The following is a 20342-nucleotide window of genomic DNA, read 5'->3' on the forward strand; positions in this document are numbered from 1 at the left end:
GGGCCCTCTGGCATCCCAAGCCAGTTCTTAACCATTGCGCCACTCGGACGGCCCTGGAAAGTTTTTGACCATTGTATATTCATATAGTCTTTTTGCCTCTCTCTCTCTTCCCCTTCTGGAACTCCCATATGAATATGTTTGTAAGCTTGGTAGTGTCCCACAGGTCCCTTTGTCCCTTTCATTTTTCTTTACTGTTTTCTTTCTGTTCATCTGACTGCATAATTTCAGTTGAACTTTCTTCCCTTCATTGATTCTTCTGCCTGCTCAAAATCTGTTTTGAACCCCTCTAGTGAATTTTTTATTCATGCCATTGTACTTTTCTGCTCCAAAATTTCTTTTTAGTTCCTTTTTATATTTCCTGGTTTTTGATAGAAAATTGATGTTCTATTTTCTGTTGAGACATGGTTCTATTTGATCATATTTAAGACAGCTGATTTATAGTCTTTGTATAGTAAGTTCAATCAGTGTGCCTCATGGACAGTTTTACCAATTTCTTTTTTTCCTGTAAATAAGAATTTTCTGTTTCTTTTCATGCCTAGTAATTTTTTGCTGAAATCTGGACATTTTGAATAGTATAATGTGGTATATCTAGAAGTCATAGTTTTCTTCCTTCCCAGAGTTTGCTGTTGTTGTTTATTGTGAGTTACAGTTATCTATTTATTTAGTGACTTTGCAAATGATTGTTTGCAAAGAGTATATTCCTTGATATTTCCTGACAGAGATTTCCTTAAATAACTAAATTAAGCAGCCTTTTTATTATTAAGCATCCCCTTTGTTGTAAGTTTTTAATTGGATTCCAAAGTCCTAGAAAAGTTGATTCTTACAGTTTTTGCCAACTTAATGGTTGCTTCGGTGGAGAGACAGATTCTTGGTGCTCCCCACTCCACCATTTTGGCGGCCATCACTCTTTCCACCCTTATATTTTTAATATGCATATTTCAACATGTATTTTTTTTAGATGTCTAGAGTTAATTATTATCTACATCTTTTCCCCTCTTGAAAAAGACATAAACCTTAGAATGGAATTCCTTTTGCACGTTACTTTACACATATTATCCCTCAATCCTCACAACTTTGCAAGGCAGGTGGTATCTATTATTTCAATTTTATGGATCAAGATAGTGAGACTTAGAGAAGTTCTATTAGGCTACTTCAGGATTTCAAAGTAATTGTCTGATCCTAAGATTCAAGGTCTTTCTACCATATCACACTTCTTTCCCTGAAGTGGAAGAACCTTTCAGACCCAACAAAATAACATTGACATCCAATGGGGCTAGTGGAAATGGGACCTTTCTCAAACAACTCTGTTACCAGTAGTCATTTCTGTCTAGGGACAATCAGTGACCCCTCTTTAAAAAATTATTTAATAAGTCAGGAGGCAGGGCTTTTACCTCTTTCCTCCAGGAGGAAGGCCTGAAAAATGGACTAATTTTCCTACAAAGAGGTGCTTCTTGTAGGACATGGGAGGTTTTTTTTGTTTGTTTGTTTTTTGTTTTTCATTTTATTGGGGAATTGGGGAATGGGAACAGCCCTGAGGAATTGGGGGAAGGGGAACAGACAAGTTGCTGTCCCTTTGTTCTTCAGTCTAGTTGTGGAGGATGTCGCTTCACTGGCCCAAGTTGGCACCATCATTGCACTCTTCCCGGGTGAGGCAGATCAGTCGCTGGCTTCTGGACGGCCGCTCACTGCAGCTGCTGGCCGCTTACGCTGGCTGCTGGCCACACACGGTAGCCCATGGCAACCCACTGCAGCAGGGACTGCAGCCCACGCTGTCATCAGCAACTCATGGCAGCCCAGCTCCAGGTCGAGCTGTTGTTCAGCATCTTAGCTGTAGAGGACAGTGTAACTGGCCCGCATATGTTGGATCCGAACCGGGGCCCTCTGGCGTCCCAGGCCAGCTCTTACCAGCACGCCCCTTGGCCGGCCTAAGACATGGGAGTTTGGATTCCTCTGAGGAAGTAGAATTCTAGAGAAATTTTTTTAAAATTAAGGTTTATTGGGGTGACAATTGTTAGCAAAGTTACATATTGGGTTGTTGGAAAAGTCATGATGCATTTTTTGCAACGAAAAACAGAAAAAAATACGTCATGACTTTTCTAGCAACCGAATAGATTTAAGTTGTACAATTATGTAATGTATCATCTATATATCACATTGTGTGTTCACCACCCACAGTCAGTTCTCCTTCCATCACCATATATTTGATCCCCTTTACCCTTATCTACCACCCCCTTCCCCCCTTACCCTCTGGTAACCACTAAACTATTGTCTGTGTCTATGAGTTTTGTGTCTTCATTTGTTTTTCTTATTCTTTTTTTGTTTTCACTTTTAGAATTCCAGAGAAACTTGAAACTGGTTATTAGGAGGAAGATTTCAGTCTCATTTTGCTTCTCTTTTAGGTTTAACAGCAGCAGCAGAGTTTGCCCTCATCAGTAGGACCTTTCTAGACCATCTTTCCATTAAATCCTATAGGTGTTGCATGTGGATTATAAGGAGAGTGTGATAAAACTGGATGTTTGTGTGTATTTGTATAGTACGAGATATGATCGAAAATACGGTGAATATTTACATTAAAAAATGTATTACAGTAAAAGACACATTGCCGTTAATCCCCCTCAGAATACCCCCCTCACTTTGAACATACTTATCCATTGTTCTTGCCACTTTTGAAGTAGTTCTGGAAGTCCTCTTTCGTGAGTGTCTTTCATTGCGTTGTCGTGGCTGCCTCGATGTCCTGAATCAACTCAAAACATTTACCTTTCATGGTCATTTTCACTTTGGGGAAGAGCCAGAAGTCACATGGTGCCAGATCCAGTGAATAAGGTTGATGAGGACACACCATAATGCTTTTATTTGACAGAAATTACCATACCGGAAACAATGTGTGACATGGAGCATTGTCATGATAGGTGATGAAGTAAAGACACTCATGAAAGAGGGCTTCCAGAACTGCTTCAGAAAATGGCAAGAATGATGGGATAAGTGTGTTTGAAGCAAGGGGGAGTATTTTGAGAGGGATTAATGGCAATGTGTTTTTTACTGTAATAAATTTTTTAAAATTTAAACATTCACCATATTTTTCAATCACACCTCATATGAGATACTTGTATATGTGTGTTTTGTGATTCAGAACATTCAGTTCCAGTAATTCTGTTCCTAATTCAGCCCAGGTAGTATTTTTGTTACCTTTTTGTGAATGATGAGTGTACCGTTATTTTCCATTAATTCAGCAAACACTGAGTACCTACTCTGCATTATGTTAGGCTCCCTTAATTTGAAATCAAACAATACATATTTCTGCTCTTCTGGTAAATTAGGGGTGACAGATTTACTAATCATCTCTTAAGTATTATATAACAACTAACTCCAGTAGAGGTATGCAGAGGATATTATGGGGAGTTGAGGAGGCATCTGAATCAGATTACAAGAATGAGGAAGACTTCTTTAGGAAGTGAATCTGGAGCTGAATTTTGCAGGGTCAGCAAAGTAACTCATGAAGTTACTCACTAAAAGGATGCTGGTTGAGTGAACCAGAATTAGGTGATGCTCGGAGAAGGACATTTGTAGCAAGGGTGCAAAGGTAGAAAAGCATGAAAAGTATGTGGCACATTCAGGGACTCCTGCAATTGAGTATGAGTTAAGTAAAAGGGTCCATTTGTAGGGGAGTGGGAGGAGCTGAGGTGGGTATCATTCTGTCTTCCTTCTTCTGGATGAGATCTTAGTTGACCTTGCTTTTCTCTCTGCAGTTTACCCTTCTCTGGAGTCTGATGATGATGACCCTGCTTTGAAATCTCGACCCAAGAAAAAGAAGAATTCAGATGATGCTCCATGGAGTCCTAAAGGTGATTCAGTATTCTGTCCTTAAACTCTGTGGTGGTGTTTGTGGGGAAAATAGGCTGGGGGTAGGTTGGATATTTAATATAGGAAGATATGATTCAGTCACTCATTTGTTTATTCAGCAAACATTTGTTGAGTGTATGCTGTGTTCCAGGTATTAGGTGCTAGAGTGATAATGATCAGTGAGACACAGAGTTTATGTACTCAGTTCAGCAAAGCCAGAGGTAATGGAGTATGTAGCTTCTGATATTATATGGCTAGAGATGAAAAGAGGGAGACCTTGAACAGATTCTAGCAAGCAGTGTAAAGCTTCTGAGGACATTCTGCTACCATCATCCTAGCCCTTTGGGAATGTTAATATCAAAGGAGGGAAATTCTGCTGACTGTTGAGCTCTACAAGGCCCAAGACTCCTTAGACTGTCACCTGTACTGGCTGAGAGGCCATCTCTGAGAAAGGAAGAAAGAATGATCATTGAGTTGAACACGTAATTTAGAGGATAATAAAATAATTTTATTCATCTCATTGGCTTGGTGGTTTTCACATTGGAGGGTGTGTTTGTTAACTTTTGCTGCTTATCCAGTTACCTAAAACTTAGTGGCGTAGAATAAGAGTTGATGATTTCTCACAGTTCTCTATGTTGACTGAGTTGCTGTTCCAGTCTGGACCAGCTTGGCTGGGTCTGGATGGTCTGAAAAGATCTCCCTCAGGTGTTTGGGACATAATTTTGGTTGGCTGGGGCCTCTTTCCATGTGGTCTTTTATCCACCAGGAGGCCAGCCCAAGCTTTTTCAAGGTAGCAAGCGGAAGGGTATCCAGCAGCAAGAAAGGACAAGCCCCATGTGTAAGCACTTTTCAAGCCTCTGCTTGTGTCATGTTTTCCATTGTTCCATTGGCCAAAGACATGGCCAAGCCCCAATTCCAGGCATGGAGAAATAGATTCCATCTCCTGACGGGGAGCTACAAAATCCTCCTATGCATACAAGGAAATGTGAGCTAATTGAGAGCCATTACCGCAGCAGTCCACTACAGAGGGTGCTGGCATCTCAATACCTGTGTTTCCCCAGGAAATAAAGGACCTGATATCCCGACCCAGCCTTATTTGGCTTTTCTGGTGTTTGGGGTTGGGAGAGTAGGGTGGTAGGGCTGTCTTGGAAAGTATTCTCTTAGTGAGTCAATCAGCAAATGTTTTCATTTTTTTTTCTTCAGACCTATTTTCTGATTTTATTTTTTCCTATAGTTTCTGGCTTATTAGCATAATGAAAAATTGGGAAAATACAGAAAAGTAAAGGAAAGTATAAAGAAGAAACCACCCATGATTCTGCCACCCAGAGATAACCCCTGTTAATGTGTTTGCATGTTTCCTTATAGTATTTTTTTTCTTGTGCATTTTTCTTTTAATGGTTGAAATTGCATTATGTATACAATCATATATCCTACTTAAAAATTGTTTTGGCCTTTATTCAAAATATATGTGTATATTTGGTAGCAAATCAAATAGTACAGAGGAGTTTAGGATGAAATGCAATGATCTGCCTCTGCTTTTTCCACCTATACAATGTCATGCCAGAGAGGCAACCTCAGTTTTAATTTTTCTGGTAGTTACCTCCAAAAAATATAATAGGATTTGTAACACCATTTCTTGATTTATTAACTTCTGTTTCTCCTTCCATTAACTTCTGTCAATAGCTCTTGATTACCCACTTTCTAAGATATGGACATTAGTACTGCTATTTTTTTCTTTCTTCCTCAAACCTTTTATGAACCACGCTTTTTCATTTATATTGTCAAGGTTGTTAACATTTACACTGTCTTGTGATTATCTACATTGAGTAGAAGTTGACTGTAAAAGTTGAAAACCAGTAAATATATTTGGCCTTTTATTTATTTATTTAATTTATTTTTTATTTTTTTAAAAGTTCGCTTCTCTTTGGCTCTCTCTTTTTTTTTTAAAGATTTTTTTTATTGGGGTATTGGGGAGGGGAACAGTGTTGGGGAATTGGGGAAGGTGAACATTGTGTTTTTCCAGGACTCATCAGCTCCAAGTCAAGTTGTTGCCCTTCAGTCTTAGTTGTGGAGGGCGCAGCTCAGCTCCATGTCCAGTTGCCGCCTTCAATCTATTGGGTTTTCGGAAAAGTCATGTTGTATTTTTGCAACAAAAAAACATAGAAAAAATACATCATGACTTTTCCGACAACCCCATAGTTGCCAGGGGAGGACGGGGCACAGACCACCATCCCATGTGAGAGTCGAACCGGCAACCTTGTTGCACACTGAGCCATCTGGCCGCCCGTCGGCAGCTCACGGCTGCTCAGCTCAAGGTGCTGTGTTCAGTCTTAGTTGTGGGTAGGCGCAGCCCACCATCCCATATGGGTGTTGAACCAGTAACCTTGCTGCTAAGAGCATGCGCTCTCACCAGCTCAGCACCAGCTAAGCTCAGGCGCAGCTCACTGGCCCAGGTGGGAATTGAACCGGCCACCCTGTTACTCAGAGCTCACATTCTTAACCAACTGAGCCACTCAGCCGGCCCACATCTGGCCTTTTAAGTTAATATATCATAAGCATATCCCTATGCCATTGTTTATGAATAATATTTTAGTGGTTAGAAAATATTCCATTCCATTGATATACCTATTTCACCTAACTTCTCTTTTGATGTGAGGTATTTAACCTAGTCCCAAGTTTTTACACTTAGTGATAGATAACATTTGGGATGAACATCTTTTTATGTACGTGTTTATATCTCTGATTATTTACTTTGGATAGGTCCCCATAAAACTCTAGAAGGGCCAAAGTATATGAAAGTATATGCCTTTATATATGGGTATACAGTGAAAAGTCTTCCTCCAACCCCTGTTCCAAAGCCTTCCAATTCTCCACCTGGAGTCAGCCACTGTTATTAGTTTCATGTTTATTCTTTCAGGGTAGCTTATGTATATACAAGTAAATACATGTATATATTTTCTTTCCCACTCTTTTTTTTTACTCAATGGGATGCATACTTTACACACTGTTATGTGCTTTACTTTTCTCAATTAACAATTACATCTTAGAGATTGTTTACACTCACACAAGCAATACGTGAGAATGCCTGTTTCCCTACACCCTTGCCAATACAATTTGTTAATATGAACATTTTAAAAGCTCTTTTTTAATATATACATTACTAACTTTTTCATCTGTTTCTTTTTATTTTTTTAAGATTTTATTGGGGAATTAAAGGAGGGGAACAGTGTTGGGGAATTGGGGAAGGGGAAGTCAAGTTGTTGTCCTTCAGTTTGAGTTGTGGAGGGCGCAGCAAGCTCAGTTCCAAGTCCAGTCGTGCCGCTCAGTTCAAGGTGCTGTGTTCAATTAGTTGCAGGTGGGCGTAGCCACCATTCCATGTGGGAGTTGAACCAGCAGTCTCTTTGTTAAAGAGTGCGTGCTCTATCCCCTGAGTCACCAGGCGGTATTTCAGCTCAAGATGCCGAGTTCAGTCTTAGTTGCGGGTGGGTATAGCCCACCATTGAACAGGCAGTTTTCTTGTTAGGAGCATGTGCTCTCACCAGCTGAGCCATCCTGCCACCTGTTGGCAGTTCAGCGGCAGCTCAGCTTGAGCGCAGCTCACTGGCCCATGTGGGAATCGAACTGGTGACCCTGTGGCTCAGAGCTTGCACTCTTTTTTTTTTAATTGGGGAATTGTGGGGGAAGGGAACAGCACTGGTGAATTGGGGGGAAGGGGAACAGACAAGTTGCTGTCCTTTTTTTCTTCAGTCTAGTTGTGGAAGTAGTCGCTTCACTGGCCCATGTTGGTTTTATCATTGCGCTCTTCCCGGGTCATTCAGATCGGTCACCAGCCTTTGGACGGCTGATCATGGCAGCTCTTGGCAGCTCACGTCAGCTGCTGGCCACACACGGTAGCTTATGGCAGCCCACTGCAGCAAGGGCTGCAGCCTACGCTGTCGCTGGCGACTCATGGCAGCCCCGCTCCAAGTAGAGCTGTTGTTCACCAACTTAGCTGTAGAGGGCAGTGTCACTGGCCCTCATGTGGGATTCAAACCAGGGCCCTGCTACTCAGAGCTGGTGTCCCAAGCCAGCTCTTAACCAACACTCCACTCGGCCGGTCCAGAGCTTGCACTCTTGAGCAAGCTCTTAACCAACTGAGCCACTCAGCCGGCACTAAAATTTCTTTATACGTATTGCCAAATTGCTTTTCAGAAAGGTTGTACTAGTTTACACTCTCACCAGCTATGTGTGACAGTACTTGTTTATGAATCCTCACAGGCATTGAGCATATCAGTTAGGAATAGTGTTTGCCTCTGAGTAACAAGAACCTCTCACGCATCGTTAGTGAGTGCTTATCCTCTCACGGTTACAAGATGGCTGCTTTACCTACAGCAGAGGGCTCTGAGTTCCAGTCAGGAAGAAGAGGAAGAGCAAAAAGAGAAAGGAAAAGGCCTTCTGAGCACCACACACACACACACAAGGGGTTTTACATTTCATTTTTTAATATCATCTTTGGCTGAAACTGTGTCACATGGCCAAGATTATCTGCCAGAGAAGCCAGGAAATGTAGTTTTTAGCTAGGTACATTGCTGTCTCACAAAGTCATGTTTTTTGTTAGTAAGCAAGGAAGGTAAAATAATACTGGGTTGAGAACAAGCAGTCTCCACCATGATATTTTAAAAATTTTTTTAATTTTTGTATTTTTTTTAGCTGAGCCATCCTGCTACCTGTTGGCACATGATATTTTTTTGATCTTTGGTAATTCACAAGCAAACAACAACGGTATCTTATTAATTTAATTTTCATTTCTTTGATTAAACATTTTTTTTTTAGATTTTTTTTATTGGGGAATTGGGGGAGGGGAACAGTGCTGGGGAAATCGGGGGAAGGGGAACAGACAAGTTGCTGTCGTTTTGTTCTTCAGTCTAGTTGTGGAGGACGCTGCTTCACTGGCCCAAGTTGGCACCATCATTGCGCTCTTCCCCGGCGAGGCAGATCAGTCGCCGGCTTCTGGACGGCCACTCACTGCGGCTGCTGGCTGCTCACGCTGGCTGCCAGCTACACATGGTAGCCCATGGCAGCCCACTGCAGCAGGGGACTGCAGCCTACGCCGTCGCCGGCGACCCACGGCAGCCCAGCTCCAGGTCGAGCTGTTCTCCGGCATCTTAGCTGTAGAGGGCAGCGCCACTGGCCCCCATATGTGGGATCCGAACCGGGGCCCTCAGGCATCCCAAGCCAGTTCTTAACCAATGCGCCACTCGGCCGGCCCCTGATTAAACATTTCTTATATGTTTGTATTAGCATTAGAATTTCTTCTCTGTACAGTTTATTTCTTACCTTTGCCCATTTATCCATGCAGGTCTTCAAGCTTTCCAAATTCCCCTTTTTATATAGTAAAGAAATAGTCATCCTTCATATATGTGTGTAATTTGTTTATGGTACTTTTTCCTCATTCCACATAAAAAATCTGAATATTTCTATGAAAAAGTGATCTTATCTATTGTTTTCTTATCCAGAAAGCAGATAATTAACCCTCTATATTTTTTATTTAAACATATGCATATATGCATGTATATTTCTGTAGGTACAAAGCTAATAACTTTTATCACATTTTCGATGTGGACTCTTAACCCAAAAAAGATAGAGGCGTTCTATTAAAGGTATTCCCATTAAAAAAGGAATAAGATAAATATGCCCATTATCACTACTGTCATTTAGTATTGTTCTAAAAGTTCTAGACAGCAAAATTAGGAATAAAGCAGAAATAACAACTGTTACTATTAGACATTAAGAGACCAAATTATCATGATGTAAGGCTTCTTAAGGGTGGGAATCCTGTTTATTTTTGTCCTTCATTGTATTTTTAGCACCTTGCATGGTGCCTGGCACATGTAAGATATTTAATAAGTATTTGACAAATGAAAGAAATGATATGATTATATCATTAGAAAATGTAAGAGAACCAACTGAAAAACTGTTAAAACTAACATAAGAATTCAATAAATTGAATTCCAGTTATCTAAAAATCAAGTATAAACGAGATATCTAACAATCAAGTATTGTTATATATCAGTAATAACCCTAACACACAGAGGAAACAAGATTCTATTGATAATAACAACAATTGTGTAAAGTACCCAAGAATAATCTTAAGATTATATGTGCAACCTACATGAAGAAAACTTTAAAACTTTACCAACGAACCTAAAAGAGGTCATGAACATGAATAAATAGAAGTGTTCTATGTGCCTGGTTACAAAAACAGAGTATTGTAAAGGGTCATTAATTAAATGTATATGTTCAACACTATCCCAAATGAAAATCCTAATGGAATTTTGTTGGAAACTCATTTTAAAATTAAAAGAGTAAACAGGTATGATTATTTTAAAGAGTGTTAGAATAGAAAAAGTAAATGAAAATAAATTAGCCTTATAAGATATTTAAATATACTACAGTGCTACAATGATCAAGTTAATGTGGTTACAAAACCAAAAATAATCAGTAAATACTTTTCTTTTTTTTGTATTTCAAATATTTTGTTGTAAAACTTTTCAAATGTACACAAAATTAGAGGTTAGTACCATGAACACCCACGTATTTATCACCCAGATTTAATGAACATTTTGCTGTATAAAAAAAGCACATGCTTTTTTTCAAGGCATTTTTAGTGACGTTTGAGACATAAAATCTATATTTTCTTGCTGTTCTTCTGTCTAATTGTCCTATCCATTATTGATAGTGGGGCATTGAAGTTTCCAATTGCTGTTGAATTATTTGTTTCTTCATTAAATTCAGTCAGCTTTTGCTTCATGTATTTTGGGGCTCTGTTGTTAGGTACATGTATTTTTATTACTGTTATATCTTCTTGATGAATCCACCCTTTTATCATTATAAAATGTCCCTACTATGTCTCTAATAACAATTTTTGTCTTAAAGTCTATTTCGTCTCTGGTATTAGTATAGCTATTCAGTTTCTCATTTGGGTAATATCTTCATGGTGTGTCTTTTCCATCCTTTTATTTTCAATCTTTTTGTGTCTTTAATATAAAATGTGTAAACAACATACAGTAGGATTATGGGCTTTTATTTATTCTACAAACTAAATTGGGGTATTTGATCCATTTATACTTCAGGTAATAACTGACAAAGTATAGTTTACATTGTTCATTTTTTCTGTTTGTTTTCTCTGTGCCTTATTTCTATTGTATTCCTCAATTCTTCCATTACTGCCTTCTTTTGTGTTTATTTTCTAGTTTCTAGCTATTTTCTAGTGTCCCATTTTAATTCTTTTCTGTATACATTTGAGTTATTTTCTTAGTGATTGTCCTGGGGATTAACATTAATATCTTAATTTACACCATTTTAATTCAGATTAATATCAATTTAATTTCAACAGTGTACAAAAACTTTGCTCCTATATAGTTCCATTCCCTTTCTTCTTTATGCTATTACTGTCACAAATTACATCTTTATGCATTGTGTACCCATGAACATAGTTATAATTATTGTTTATGCAGCTTTTTTAATTAGAAGAAAAAAGTGAGATACAACAAAAATGATTATCCTTTCTTTTATATTTACCTATGTAGTTACCTTTACTAGTGTTCATTATTCATGTGGATTTGATTTACTCTATAGTGTCCTTTTGTTTTAACCTGAAGAGCTCCTTTTACCATTTCTTATAGGTCTGGACTATTAGTAATGAAGTCATTTTATTGGCTTTAGAATTCTTGGTTGACAGTGTTTTTCTTTCAGCACTTTGAATATGTAATCCACTGCCTTTTATCATCCATGGTTTCTGATGATAAATAAGCTATAAATCTTATTGAGAATCTCTTCTGTGTTGAGCCACTTCAATTTTGCTGATTTCAAGATCTGGTCTTTGTCTTTAGTTTTGGTTATGATGTGTCATCTTTTTCAGTTTATCCTACTTGGAGTTGTTGAGCTTCTTGGATATATATAGATTCACATTTTTCATCAAATTTGGAAAAGTTTCAGCAATTATTTCTTCAAATAGTCTTTCTGCCCCTTTAATGCTCTCCTTTCGGGAATACAATATGCATATGTTTGTAAATTTGATGGCATCTCTCAGGTGCTTTTGCCTCTCCTCATTTTCCTCATTTTTTTTCTTTCTGCTCATCAAACTGGATAATCTCAGTTAACCTATATGTAAGTTCACTAATTCTTCCTTCTGCCTGCTCAAATCTGCTGTTGAAAACCTTTACTAAATTTTACTTTTCAACTCTAAAATATCTATTGATGTTTGGTTCCTTTTTGTAATTTCTGTCTATTGGTATTCACTTTTTGATGAAACAGTCTCACACTGTTTCTTTAGTTCTTTTTATTTTATTTATTTTTTCAATTACAATTAACATTCAGTATTATTTTATATTAGTTTCTGGTGTACAACGTAGTGGTTAGACATTTATTGGGTTGTTGTTGAAAAAGTCATGGTGCATTTTTGCAACGAAAAACATAGAAAAAATACGTCATGACTTTTCCGACAACCGAATATATAATTTATGAACTGTTTCCCCCACCTGGCACTATACATAGTTATTACAATATTACTGACTATATTCCCTATGTTGTACTTCATATCCCCATGACTATTTTGTAACTACCAATTTGTACTTCTTAATCCCTTCATATTTTCCATCCAGTCCGCTAACCCCCCCTCCCATCTGGCAACCATCAGTTTGATCTCTGTATTTGAGTCTGTTTCTGTCTTGTTTGTTCACTTATTTTGTTCTTTAGATTCTACATATAAGAGAGATCATATGGTTTTTGTCTTTCTCTGCCTGGCTTATTTTACTTAGCATAAAACCCTCTAGGTTCATCCATGTTGTCACAAATGGTAAGATTTCATTTTTTATGGCTGAGTAATATTCCATTGTATGTATGTACCACATCTTCTTTATCCAATCGTCTATTGATGAGCACTTAGATTGATTCCATATCTTGGCTGCAGTGAATGTAGGGGTGCATATATCTTTTTGAATTTGGGTTTTGGATTTCTTCAGATATATATCCAGGAGTGGAATTGCTAGGTCATACGGTAGTTCTACTTTTAATTTCTTGAAGAACCTCCATACTGTTTTCCATAGTGGCTTCACCAGTTTACAATCCCACCAACAGTGCCCGAGGGTTCCCTTTTCTCCACATCCTCACCAACACTTGTTGTTTATTGATTTATTGATGACAGCCGTCCCGACAGGTGTGAGGTAATATCTCATTATGGTTTTTCTCTGATGGTTAGTGACGTTGAGCATCTTTTCATGTCTATTGGCCATCTGTATGTCCTCTTGGGAGAAATGTCTATTCAGCTCCTGTGCCTATTTTTTAATTGGATTGTTTGTATTTTTTGGTGTTAAGTTGTATGAGTTCTTTATATATTTTGGATATTAAGCCATCAGATGTATCATTGGCGAATATCTTCTCCCATTCAGTAAGTTGTCTTTTTGTTCTGTTGATGATTTTTTTTGTTGTGCAAAAAATTTTTAGTTTGGTGTAGTCCCATTTGTTTATTTTTTTCTATTATTTTCCTTCCCCGAGGAGATATAGCAGAAAAAAATATTACTAAGAGCAGTGTCAGAGAGTTTACTGCCTATGCTTTCTTCTAGGAGTTTTATGGTTTCAGGTCTTACATTTAAGTCTTTCATCCATTTTGAATTTGTTCTCGTATATGGTGTAAGAAGGTGGACTAGTTTCATGTTTCTGTGTGTATCAGTCCAGTTTTCCCAACACCATTTATTGAATAGACTGCCTTTACCCCATTGTATAGTCTTCCCTTTTTTTACCTAGATTAAATGACCATATTAATGTGGATTTATTTCTGGGCTCTCTGTTCTGTTCCATTGAGCTATGTGTCTGCTTTTATGCCAGTATCATGCTATTTTGATTACTATAGCCTTGTAGTATAGTTTGATATCAGGTATTGTGATACCTCCAACTTTTTTTCTTTCTCAAGATTGCTATGGTTATTTGGGGTCTTTTTTGGTTCCATATAAATTTTAGGATTATTTTCTGCTTGTTCTGTGAAAAATACCATTGGTATTTTGATAATGATTGCGTTGAATCTATAGATTGCTTTGGGTAGTGTGACATTTCAACAATGTTATTTCTTTGTATCCAAGAGCACATTATATGCATTTATTAAACATTTTTTAAATTGGGAAACGGTGTGTTTTTCCAGGACCATCAGCTCCAAGTCAAGTAGTTGTTTCTCAATCTAGTTGTGGAGGGCGTTTTTCCAGGACCCATCAGCTCCAAGTCAAGTAGTTGTTTCAGTCTAGTTGTGGAGAATGCAACTCAATGGCCCATGTGGGGCTCGAACCGGCAACCTTAGTGTTATGAGCACTGCGCTCTAACCAGCTGAGCTAACTGGCCGCCCCTATGCTTCTATTTATTTGTGTCTTCTTCAATATCTTATAATTTTCCAAATACAGGTCTTTTACCTCCTTGTTTAAATTTATTCCTGGGTATTTTTTGATGCAACTGTAAATGAGATTGTTTTCTTAACTTCTCTTTCTGATAGTTCATTATTGGTGTATAAAAATACAATTGATTTCTGAATATTAATTTTATTTTCTGCTACATTAGTGAATTCATTTATCAGTTCTAATAGACTTTTTGGTGGAATCTTTAGGATTCTTTATAGTATCATGTCACCTGCAAATAATGACAGATTTATTTCATCCTTTCCAATTCGGAGGCCTTTTATTTCTTTTTCTTATCTAATTGTTGTGGCTAGGACTTCCAATACTATGTTGCATAAAAGTGGTGAAAGTGGACATTCTAAAATGCTGTTAGCTCTTCTCCATTGAGTATGATGTTAGCTGTGGGTTTGTCATAAATTGCCTTTAATGAGGTATGGTCCCACTTTGCTGAAAGTTTTTATCATAAATAGATGCTGAATTTTATCCAATGATTTTTTTTGCATCTGTTGATATGGTCATATGATTTTTGTCCTTCATTTTGTTTATGTAGTATATCACGTTAATTGATTTGTGTATATTGAACCAACCTTGCATCCTAGGATTAGATCCTGCTTGCTCATGGTATATGATCTTTTTAATGTATTGCTGAATTCAGCTTGCTAATACTATGTTGAGGATTTTTGCATCTGTGTTCATCAGGGATATTGGTCTATAATTTTCTTTTTTGTAATGTCTTCATCTGGTTTTGGAATCAGGGTAATTAATGATGGCCTCGTAAAATGAGCTTGGGAGCCTTCTCTCCTTGAACTTTTTGGAATAGTTTGAGAAATATAGCTCTTAATTCTTCTCTGAATGTTTGGTAAAATTCACCTGTGAAGCAGTCTGGTTCAAGAGTTTTGTTTGTTGGGAAGTTTTTTTTTATTTGTTGGTTTTTTTAAATTGGGGAATTGGGGGAGGGGAACAGCGCTGGGGAATTGGGGAAGGGGAACAGACAAGTTGCTGTCCTTTTGTTTTTCAGTAAAGTTGTGGAGGACATCGCTTCACTAGCCCATGTTTGTATTGTGATCATTATGCTCTTCCCAGCTGAGGCAGATCAGTAGCCGGCCTCTGGACGGTCACTCACGAAGGCTCCTGGCAGCTCACACCAGCTGCTGGCTGCTCACGCTGGCTGCTGGCCACTCACGGTAGCTTATGGCAACCCACTGCAGCAGGGCCTGCAGCCTACACCGTTGCTGGCGACTCACGGCAGCCCAGCTCCAGGTCGAGCTGTTTTTCACCATCTTAGCTGTAGAGGGCAGTGTCACTGGCCCTCATGTGGGATCCGAACCGGGGCCCTGCTGCTCAGAGCTGGCGTCCCAAAGCCAGCTCTTAACCAACGCGCCACTTGGCTGACCCTGTTGGGAAGTTTTTGATTACTGATATGATTTCATTAGTAGTAATCAGTCTGTTCAGATTTTCTGTTTTTTCTTGATTTAGTCTTGGAAGATTGTATGTTTCTAGGAAAATATCCATTTCTTCCAGATTGTCCAATTTGTTGACATATAATTGTTTGTAGTATCCTTTAGTTCTTTATACATGGTCCCCTTTAGCTCTTTGAACATGTTTAAAATAGCTAGTTAAAGTCCTTTTCTAGTAAGTTCAAGTTTGTTTAGGGAGTCAGGTACAGTGTTTATTGATTACTTCTTTCCTATGTATGGCTACTACACCTTTTTATTTCTTTGCATACCTTGTAATTTTTTGTTGAAAACTGAACATTTTAAATAATGTGGCAACTCTGGAAATCAGGTACACCCCACTCTGTTCCCCAGGGTTTGTTTTGTTGCTACTAGTTTTTATTTGTTTGTTTATAATTAGTTCAGAAAAATCATTAAAGTATGTATTCTTTTTATTTGTAGCCACTGAAGTCTCAGTTAGTTTAGTGGTCAGCTAATGATTGGACAGTGATTTTCTTAAATGCCTGAAACCAGTAAAGCTCACAGTGTTTGACGGGGCTCTATGTACATGTTTGGACATGCCTTCAGCACTCAGGCAGGCAATTTACAACTCTGCCTTAGGCTTTACTTCCTGCTTTGCCAAAGCCTTGGTGTCAGCCAGAGGTGAGTTCTAGGGTTTTCTCAATCTTTCCTGACCACGCACATAGACCCTGTGCATGCTTATGGCCTTCTGGATTCTCATGAATATGTGGGAGCTTTTCTAATCCCCAGTGGATACCTCATTCTTCAGCTTTTCCTTTTAAGCTTTTGGGTTAGTCTATTGTTTGCCACTGTTATCCATCACCTTAAGCAGCTGTGACATTAAAGCACTTGCCTTTAAATATTTTTGATAAATGCCCCCTAGAGAGAAGCTTTTTAGCACTAGATTTTGAAAGAAAGCTCCAGCTCCATTCTGTTCCCTAGTTACTGAGAATGTGGGCTGTTATTTTTCAAGGATACTGCTGAGCTGAGGAGACCTGTATTGGTCTAGGGCAAGTTAAAATTCCATAAACCTCACTGCTCTTACTGAGATTTAGCAGTTTTTCTTAAATACATGCTCTCCAGGTTGCTGTAGGTCTTTGGTTAATTTCCAGAGTACTGAAAAAGTTTATTCAGACAATTTTTGCCAGTTTTTTCATTGTTTTAATTCAGGAGTGAGTTTTTGGAGGTCCTTAACTTTGTCATTTATTCTGATGCCACCCATCATGACAAACTAAATAGTTCAGTATGCATCTCTATGAAAATAACATTTTCTTCCATAACCATAGTACCATTTATTATGACACCTAAGTAAAGTAACATTTATTTCCTGTATTATTTAATGTCAAATCCTTATTTAAATTTCCCCAAATTGTACCAAAAATATCTTTTATAATTTGTTCATTCAAACCAGGATATAGTCAAGGATTGTACATTTTATTTGGCTATTATAATCTGTTAGTCTCATTGATTATGTAAAACATTTTATTATTACAATTTTCAAACATACATATATGTAGAAGTATAGTACACAAACACTCAATATTCTCAATACCTAGATCCTGAAGTTGTAATATTTTGCTGTATTTGCTTCATCCATTTATCTATATCTGTCGGTCTATAGTTTTTGCCGAGCCACTTCAGAGTAATGTGCAGCTATCATAACATGATATTTTACCCCTTAATACTTCAGGAAGTCCTAAGAATAAGGACACCTTCTATGTAACCACACTACCTTTGTTATATTTAACAGTTAATAATTCCCTAAGATCTTCTAATACCATGTCCATAATCAAATTTTCTCAACTGTCCCTCCATAATTTATTTTATTTCACCCCCCAAAATCTAGGTCCAATCAAAATGGTTTTTTTTTCTTCAGCTTGAAACATCAACTTTCCCATGTATTGTATAGGTCAGGAATTTGGAAAGGGCACAGTGAGGACAACTTGTCTCTATTCCATGCTGTCTAGGGCTCCAGCTGGGAAATTTTGAAGGCTAGAGGTCACTTGATGGCTGAGTTTGAATCATCTGAACTCTCATTAACTCACATCTCTGGTGCCTGGGCTGGGAGGACTCAGATACTAGAAATGCCAAGCAGAGTGCCAACATGTGTCCTCTCCATGTGACTAGCTTCCTCACTGTTCGGTGGCCTCAAGGCAATCGAGCTTCTTACATGGCTGCTAAGGGCTCTAAGTGTGAGTGTTCCAGTAAACAATGTGGATACTGAAATTGCCTTTTCTGACCTAGCCTCAGAAGTCATGCAGTGTCACTTTTGGCACATTCTATAGGCTACACATGAGCCTGTACAGATTCAACAGGAGGGAACATAGACCCCACCTATCAATAGAATTTGGGCACTTGTTTTTCAACCACCACACTTACAAAACTATAGAGAACAATATAAGATATATTTATAAATCCATAACCGAAAATTGTGCATTAACATTTTTGCTAGATTTGCTTCAGATCATTTTTAAATAAAATACCACCTTTAAAGAAAAGACTTCAACCTCCTGAATTGCCTGTTCTAGAATCTGCACACCTTTATACAGAAAGTCTCCTTTGTAATAATAATAGCTAACCAACCAAGTAATCTTTAAATCTAGTTCAGTACCACCATCACCTTCTTTTTTTCTGTGACATTGATTTTTTAATTAAAAATAGACTAGTACAATGAATTATCATACTCCCATCACTGAGAATCAATAGTTATCAGGATTTTGCCATATTTGATTCATCTGTAGCTTCTTATTTTCAAAATTGTGTATGTTTTAAAGCAAATCCCAGATACTGTGTCATTCCCACCTTCTATGTACTTCAGCATACATCTCTAAAAATTAGGGACATTTTCTCACATTACCACAATCCTGTTATCATACATAACAAAATTAATAATAATTTGATAATTTCTCGATGTTATCTAGTACTAAGCCCATAATCAAATTTCCTCAATTTTCTAGTTAAAAAGTATTTTTTTACAGTGGATTTGTTTAAGCCAGGATCTAAACAATGTCCACATGGCATTTGACTGTCATGCCTTTTAAGTCTCTCTTAATCTAGAGCAGCCCTCAACCTCCATTTTGTTTTATGTTGTGAAAAAAAACCACAAAAGAAAATGGGTATAATTGTCCTGTAGCACATCACAACTTTTAGATTTGTTTGTTTCCTTGTGAAATTGTCTTTTTAATGAAACCAGGCCAGTTATCTTGTAGAATGTCTGATTGTTTTCTCATGGTGTCATTTAACTTGTTCTTTTATCTCTGTGTTTCTTAAAAACTGGAAGTAATATGAACTGCTTACTTGATTTTAGATCTTTTGCAAAACTGCTTCCCAGATCATGCTGTGAATTTCCAATTGTATTACATCAGGAGATGCATGAAGTTTTTCTATCTCACTATTAGTGACAATAAAATTAATACTTAGTTAAGGGAGTGATTTCTTGATCTCACCCTTGTCAAGTTGGTTTTTTCTTCTTCAGACTTACAAGTAATCTATGAGGTAATACTTTGGTACTGTGTGACTATCCAATGCCCTAGAACCAGTTGTTCCATTAGGGCTTGCAAACCTGTGATTTTCTAATTCTGTCATTGCTTCTACATTTATTAGCTGTCACTCTTCTGTAAAGAAGAGCTTTCCCTCATCATCTGGGGACATTTGTTTATACCGAAATATACTTCCTATGTAAAATGTGGAAAGAGTAACTATTTTTTGATTCAAGATCGTTAAGGCATTATAAAAGGATTATACAAGATGGTCTTCAGGAGCTCATAGCAAGGCTGGTAGACAAAATAACACACATAAACATTTGGGAATGAGACAAGATGGTATGTGCTATGTATTAAGTGACTTCTACATATTATAAGTTCAGGGGAGGGAGAAATCGATGTGAGCCAGAGAGGTCCTAGAGGTTTGCATAGAAGGTTGATTTCAGCTTACCTTTGAAGGATGGGCAGGTTTCGAAGAGGTGGAAAAAGAGAAGAGAGTGCACCACACAGTGTGGATGGTGAGGATGAAGGCACAGGGAGAGAAGATGAGCTGTACATATTCTGAAGGTATACTAAGGAAGCCATTTTGTCTAGAGAAGCTGAGAATATGGGTGTGGAAATAAGGTTGGTGAGGTAGGTAGGCCAGGAGCAGAATATGGACAACCTTAAATGCCAATTCAGGGAGGTTAACTTTTATCCTTTAATAAGTGTGTGCTTTGTGTACTTTAGTCATTTGTGAACCAGCTTCTTACCTGACAGGAAGCAAAATCTTTGTTGAAACCAGAAGCAGGAAGACTAATTGAGGTCATCTTTGGGGGGCTTAGAGGTAGGGAATATGGTTGCCATTCTGATAAATGTCTTTATCTTGTTTTCTCTGCAGCCCGTGTGACCCCAACTCTGCCAAAGCAGGACCGTCCTGTGCGTGAGGGGACCCGGGTAGCTTCTATTGAGACAGGTTTGGCTGCAGCAGCTGCGAAGTTGGCCCAGCAGGTAGGTGTTGACACCCAGACAATGGCCCTGCTACTGAACCTAGTTTGACTTAGAGCCTAAAAGCTCAGACCTTCAGGTTGATAGGATCCCACTGTTGTTTCATTGGGGGAGTCGGTAACCTTTGATCTTTATACTTGACAGCATCCTAGTCCCTTCTA

At 38.1% G+C, this 20342-nt stretch overlaps 1 protein-coding gene across 6 annotated transcripts in view; it reads left to right on the forward strand.

Moving 5' to 3' along the window:
- The window catches only part of PHF8 (PHD finger protein 8), a 137531-nt gene that overhangs the window by 107273 nt on the left and 9916 nt on the right, over nucleotides 1-20342 (forward strand). For all 6 annotated transcript variants that reach the window (XM_019668151.1, XM_019668152.1, XM_019668155.1 and 3 more), the window contains 2 exons: nucleotides 3747-3842; nucleotides 20075-20184. In XM_019668151.1, the coding sequence (XP_019523696.1) occupies nucleotides 3747-3842; nucleotides 20075-20184 (206 nt within the window). The remainder of the gene's footprint in view (nucleotides 1-3746; nucleotides 3843-20074; nucleotides 20185-20342) is intronic.

This window comes from Hipposideros armiger, unplaced genomic scaffold (genome assembly GCF_001890085.2).
Source record: "Hipposideros armiger isolate ML-2016 unplaced genomic scaffold, ASM189008v1 scaffold_518, whole genome shotgun sequence".
NCBI lineage: Eukaryota > Metazoa > Chordata > Mammalia > Chiroptera > Hipposideridae > Hipposideros > Hipposideros armiger.